The 6,762-nt window shown below is 44.4% G+C and overlaps 1 protein-coding gene across 2 annotated transcripts in view; it reads left to right on the top strand.

Annotated features, from left to right (window-relative positions):
- Positions 1–6,366, top strand: part of BMS1 (BMS1 ribosome biogenesis factor) — a 47,505-nt gene extending 41,139 nt beyond the window's left edge. Inside the window, exons 22-23 of one of the 2 annotated variants that reach the window (XM_011953807.1) lie at positions 5,221–5,382; positions 5,826–6,366. In XM_011953807.1, the coding sequence (XP_011809197.1) occupies positions 5,221–5,382; positions 5,826–6,056 (393 nt within the window). In that variant the 3' untranslated portion in view covers positions 6,057–6,366. The remainder of the gene's footprint in view (positions 1–5,220; positions 5,383–5,825) is intronic. The other variant, XM_011953806.1, reaches the window with a different exon arrangement.
- The last annotated feature ends 396 nt before the right edge of the window (positions 6,367–6,762 follow it).

The following is a 6,762-nucleotide window of genomic DNA, read 5'->3' as shown; positions in this document are numbered from 1 at the left end:
TTTTTTTGAGACAGAGTTTCACTCTGTCACCCAAGCTGGAGTGCAGTGGCATAATCTTGGCTCACTGCAACCTCTGCCTCCTGGATTCAAGCAATTCTCCCGCCTCAGTCTCCCAAGTAGCTGGGACTACAGGCACGTGCCACTATGCCTGACCAGTTTTTGTAGTTTTAGTAGAGACAGGGTTTCACTACGTTGGCCAGGCTGGTCTCCAACTCCTGACCTTGTGATCAGCCCACTGCGGTCTCCCAAAGTGCTAGGATTATAGGCGTGAGTCACTGCGCCTGGATTGTTTTTTTCTGTTCTGTAAAGAATGCCATCAGAACTTTGATGAGGATTGTGTTAAATCTGTATATTTGCTTTGGGTAGTGTGAACATTTTAACAATATTAATTCTTCTGATCCATAAACACAATATTAATTCTTCCATTTGTTCATGTCTAAATTTCTCTCATCAGTGTTTTATGGTTTTCAGGTGTACACATCTCTCACCTTCTTGGTTAAATTTATTCCTAAGTTTTCATTTTTCTTTGATGCTATTGTAAATGAGATTATTTTCTTGATGTCTTTGTCGGCTAGGTTATTTGTATATAGAAATGTGACTGATTTTTATATGTTGAGTGTGTACCTTACAGATTAACTGAATTGATTTAGTAGTTCTCACAGTTTTTTGTGGAGTCTTTGGAGTTTTTTACATATAGGATCTTGTCATCTGCAAATAGAGATAGTTTTACTTCTTTACTTTAGTTGCCTTTTTTTCTCGTCTAATTGCTCTTGCAAGTACTCTGTTGAATAAAAGTGATGAGGCTGGGCATCCCTATCTTGTACTCAATCTTAGTGGAAAAGCTTTTAGTTGTTGCCCACTAACTATGATGTAGACTAGGTTTTTCATAAATGGTCTTTATTACGTTGAGGAACTTTCCTTCTATACATAAACTATTAAGAGGTCTTATCAAGAAAGGTTGCTAAACTTTGTTAAATGCTTTTTCTGCATCAATCGAGGTGACCATGTGGTTTTTTCATTTTGTTAATGTGACATATCACATTGATTGATTTACATATATTAAACCAGCCTTGCATGCCAGGGATAAATCCCACTTAAATATGATGTATAATGTTTTTGATGTGTTGTTGAATTCTATTTGCTAAAATTTTTTTAGGATGTTTGCATCAGTGTTTAATTTTTTGGAGAAGTTGACCTGTAGTTTTTGTTTGTTTGTTTTGTGTGTGTGTGTGTGTGTGTGTGTGTGTGTGTGTGTGTGTGTTTTGGTTTGGCTCAGGTATTAAGGTAACACTGGCCTGGTAAAATGTGTTTGGAATTATTTCCTCTCGCTCTGTTTTTGCCCAGAGTTTAAGAAGTAAAATTCCATGGGATGGGAGTGACTCTGGACATGGGAGTGACATGATAGTGACTCTGGACCCTGTAGTGGTGGGACATAGCAGCATCCCAGTCTCTGTGAGGCCAGGCGCAGCATCAGCAAGGACCCCAGAATGGTGGAGCACTACTGTGGCTTGGGCCGTCGGGGGCAGGGACCAGTGCAGCAACTACTTCTCTCCCTGGGGAGGCAGGTGCCTGGGCAACTCAGATTCTCCAAACACAAGTCCAGTTCCAAGGAAGCAGAGTTCTACAGTTGTTTGTCCTGAAGGGCAAGGTACCCCAGTTCAGCCAATGCCATTTTCCTGGGATGTGGGGGTGGGTGCCATGTTGGCTCATCCGTGGCAGGTGTGGCTGCTCAGCTCAGCTAAGACACTGATTCCCTGTGAAGCGGGGCAGTGCTTCAGCTCTTGTGCAGTGAGGGTGTGACTGCTCAGAGTGGCCAAGGCACTGATTCCCTGAAAAGCAGGGCACCAAGTCAGCTCAGGCCCCAAGGGGGAGGGCGCAATGACAGCTGGGAGGGGAGGGGCACAGCAGCGTGGCCCCACAGGTTGGGGTGTATGCTGTGATGTGGACTTCGTTTGTTCCCACCAGCATTCATGTTGAAATTTGATTCCAAATGTGGTGGTGTGGGAGGTGGGGCCTAGTTAGAGGTATTTAGGTCACAGGGGCAGATCCTTTATGAATAGATTAATGCCTTTTCATGGGACTGGATTAGTTACCAGGAGTGGATTATCAGAGTGAGTTCAGCTTCCTAGACTCTCATGTTTCCTCTCTTGCCATGTGAACCCTTTGCATATACCTGTTTCCCCTTCCACTTTCCCCATGAGATGAAGCAGCACAAGACCCTCACCTGATGTGCTGCCTGATCTCAGACTTTTCAGACACAAGCAGGGTGAGCCAAATAAACCTTTTTTATAAAATAAGTTACTGAGTCTCAGGTATTCTGTTACAGCCATACTAAATGGCCTAAGACAGTGTAACAGCAGCTCGGGGGTGGTGGGCCACTAGGCGGGGGTGATACAGAGCAACAAACCCTGAAGATGGTAGAAGGGTGCGGTGGCTGCTCACCCTGGGCGGGACATGCTCCCGAAGTGGTTCCTGGTCCAGGAGGTCATGTTGCAGCAGCAGCTGGTCCATGGGGGTGGGGTGCAACGTCAGTTCCTTCTCTGAGGGGAGTGCTGGGGCTGCTGGGCCCCTCTTGCTTCCTTATCTCCGCAGGGAGACATCCCCTCTGCTTCAGGCTGATCCCTCTGGGGATGGGTGGTGGTGGGCAGATGTTTCCTTCTCTCCTTTATGTGACCTTCCTAGTTTTCTGTGCTCTACTGGATTTCTGCTACTCCTTGATGCACTCTGGGGCTCTCCTTTAGTGACTTTCATCAAAATATAGTTGTTTGCTGCTTTGGCTGTCTTTGTCAGGGGACGAACGCAAGGGGCTATTGATTGGCCCCTTGCTAATGTCCCTCCCTCTTAAACTTTTCACTGGGTACTCTTTTGAACTATTTTTTCCCCACCATATACATGTATTTTTAAAACATTAATGTGCTAATTTCTATTGAAGCAATGTGGATTTTTCTGAAAGTTTTAATGTTTTAATAAGCTTTTTATTGAAATGTTAATGTACATACAGAAGAGTGCCCAAATCATAAGTGTGCAGCTAGATGAACTGTAGCACACCAGGCTGCCACACCCTGGACCAAGCAGTAGCCTCGCCCTGTGGCCTCTCCCAGGCACTGCCACCCCAACCCACAAAATAGCTACTTTCCCAGTTCCTGACGTAGATTTGTTCTGCCTGGTTTTGACTTTTATAAAATACAGCACATTCTATTTAGCCTGGCTTCTTTGGATCAGTATTACAGGACACATCCATGTTCTTGTCTATGGCAGACATTGATTTATTGTCATTGTTGAGTTCCATTATATGACTGCGTCACCATTTATCCATTGATGGGTAAAATGATTTCCTGTTTTTGGCCGTTATCCCACAGCCCTTAACACTAACGTCTGGATATGGGACTTGCAGGTATGCAGGGGCCCACATACTTCTGCTGGAGGATCCCTGGGTGGGGTGGAGACTCCAGGGCACCTGTGCTCTGCTTCAGTGTGGAGGCTTCTGTGTCGTGTTCTGGGAGCACAGCGGCTTGGCCTCCACCAACAGCACAGCTTAAAGAGTTCCTTCTATTCCATATGCTTGCCGACAATTGGCCTCTTCAGGCTTTTTTTGTTTGTTTTTTTAAGGTTTTCAGTGCCTGCCTGGACTTGTGTTTTCATTTAGATTTTGGTTTCTTAGAACTTTCGTTATTCTCTTCACAGCTTAACAATGCATTTGAAAAGATTTGTTTTCATGTGGAGTATTCAGTTTAGTAATAAGAGGGTTGTTCAAGGCATCAGTCTGCCACTCTGCTAGAAACAGAAGTCTCCCAGGCATTTCTTTTTATATAAAGTAGTTAATGAAATTTTGAACCGTCTTACATGAATTTTTATTAAAATACACTTCAGGATGTGGTGCCCATTATCCATTCTACTCTTTTGTAAGAAGCAGATTTCTCTGAATTCTTGAATTCAAAAACAATTGGGGTTCCTAAACAGAGAATATGGAATATTATTGGGGATGATGTCTTTAATAATACATTTCAAGATAGCAGAAACTTGTTCTATATAGATGACTTTAATAAAAGCCTAGGGCAAAACTTTCAATTTATTAACAGTACTTATGAGGCAGTTAAGAATCTGGGTCATCTCCGTCTCCACTAAAAATACAAAAAATTAGCCAGGCATGGTGGTGGGCACCTGTAGTCCCAGCTTCTTGGGAGGCTGAGGCAGGAGAATGGTGTGAACCCGGGAGGTGGAGGTTGCAGTAAGCCGAGATCGTGCCCCTGCACTCTATCCTGGGCAACAGAGCAAGACACTGTTTCAAAAAAAAAAAAAAAAAAAGAATTTGGGTCATCTCAAACATAGAATTTAAGATTACCTTGAAAATTCAGTACAGAGTATTTTGCCTTCAAAATTGTTTTTTTGAGTCTCCCTTCTTTCGCCAGCCTTCCATCAGAAATAGAATAAAGTTAAACTTCTTAATTAGGATCAGGAATCAGGACTCTTTGGCTGCTGATTGAAGGAAGAACTATCCTTAAATCCAGAGTGGGCCGGGCATGGTGGCTCATGCCTGTAATCCTAGCACTTTGGGAGGCCAAGGCAGGTGGATCACCTGAGGTCAGGAGTTCAAGACCAGCATGACCAACATGGTGAAACCCCATCTCTACTGAAAATACAAAAATTAGCTGGGTGTGGTGGTGTGCGCCTGTAGTCCCAGATACTTGGGAGGCTGAGACAGGAGAATTGCTTGAACCCAGGAGGTGGAGGTTGCGTGAGCCGGCATCTTGCCACTGCACTCTAGCCTGAGCAATAGGGCAAGACTCCATCTCAAAAAAAAAGGTAAATCCAGAGTGGTTGATAGTCAAGATGAAAAGCTAGATTATTTTTGTTAGGCTGGGAAATAAGCACCTCAGTGGCCCAAAAATAAGGCCTGAAATTTCCATTAAAAGAAACTGGGATCTATTCATCTGTTCTGTTGAGATCCCATAGTTCCATACCATAGAAATGGGCACAGAGGGCTTTGAGGGGAGAGTTGTAAGTGTAAGCTCTCTGTTACTCTGTATACTGAGAATTGTGGGTGTCCACTGAGGCAGTTCATATTTGGCGGATGATTGAGTCCTGATTTCTCAGGGCCAGTGGACTCTGGTGTTACTGATCTTGTGGAAAAGTTAACCCAGTGAGAAGATTGTATGCAGAAGTTTTAAATGCACATTGATCATAATTTGAATATGTCACAGTCTTTATTTTTCTTTTCAGCCAATCCTGAGGCAAAAGAAACACTTTAATTCACTGCACATTCCAAAAGCCTTGCAGAAGGCCCTGCCATTTAAGAACAAGCCCAAGACCCAAGCGAAGGCAGGCAAGGTGCCAAAGGACAGGCGGAGACCGGCCGTCATACGCGAGCCTCATGAAAGAAAGGTACTGTCGCCCATGCCATACTGCACACTGCATTTAGATAGGAAAGAATGCTCTCGGCAGCACACTTCCTGTTTCTACTGCAGTCTCAGTTATTCAGGGCACTGGAACTAAAGTCAGAGGAAGAGCCAGAGTCCATTTCCCTTCCTTTGCCTGGTCCTGCTCTGCCCTGTGCTTTTGATGGGGATAACAGGCACATGGCTGGGGAACTCCTCTGTCTTCATTAGCTGCACACAGTGTCCACAGAATGATGAACACAGGTGGTAAAGGTAAAATGCGATCACACCTGTATCTCCATGCCAACAATGACTTCCTAGCGCAGGATGCATTTTCATGCAGTTAATATTCATTTGGATCGTGGGTTGCCTCTAGTCTTAGTGCTTAGGATGCAAGTGTGTCAGGTGGCTGAGAGCATTCTGATACTCACTGGCTTTTGTCGTTGTCAGATCCTCGCACTGCTGGATGCTCTGAGTACGGTGCACAGTCAGAAGATGAAGAAAGCCAAGGAGCAGCGGCACCTGCACAATAAGGAGCACTTCAGAGCCAAGCAGAAGGAGGAGGAGGAGAAGCTGAAGCGGCAGAAGGACCTCAGGAAGAAGCTCTTCCGAATTCAGGGGCAGAAGGAAAGAAGAAACCAGAAGTCCAGTTTGAAGGGGGCTGAGGGCCAGTTGCAGTGAGCCTTTGGACTGGAGGGACTGTCCCTGGATCTGCGGAGGTGGACAGTTTCAAACATCACAGTTTGAATGCCTGTGAATGACAAGTCAGTGGGCAAGAGCTCAAGAGATGTCTCTACCCAAACTGTGCCTGCAAGAGGAGGAACGGAGAAGCCTGGACTGCTGGGACTGGGTTCGTTCTCACCACCTGGGGCTGTTGAGATTTAAAGTGATGTAAGCTGTGATTATGTGGATTCTCTTACTTTCCTCTGCCTGCCTCAGTTTAATTATTTTGTCCTACAAAATATCATTAAAATATTTTTTGTTAGTTTTGGCTTAGTAGTTTTCATTAGGGATGAATGCCTGACAATCCTTTGTGGATAATTATTTATGCTACCACCTTCATGAGGAGTCTTCCAAAATAGAAATATTCACTTGAATCCTCAGCTCCCATGGAAAATTGTAGAGAAGGGTATGTAGTGTTTTTGTTGTGTTTTTTGTTGGAGTGACACGCAAACCTAGATGGTACAGCCTACTGTGCACCTGGGCTCTATGGGCTCCTTTGATCACTGGCCCTTGTGGACATTTTCCATCTTATTTCATATGTTCTGCACATTAGTATAGTGACAAAGTAACAGTAAGTACCTTTTTAAAGCTTTAGACTTAGGAGATTGTTGTCTCAGGTGCAGAGACCAAGGAAATTGTATGTATCAGTGAGATAGGCTTCCGG

Source organism: Colobus angolensis, unplaced genomic scaffold (genome assembly GCF_000951035.1).
Source record: "Colobus angolensis palliatus isolate OR3802 unplaced genomic scaffold, Cang.pa_1.0 Scaffold370, whole genome shotgun sequence".
In the NCBI taxonomy this organism is placed as follows: Eukaryota; Metazoa; Chordata; class Mammalia; order Primates; family Cercopithecidae; genus Colobus; species Colobus angolensis.
This window is presented reverse-complemented; position numbering and strand designations above follow the sequence as displayed.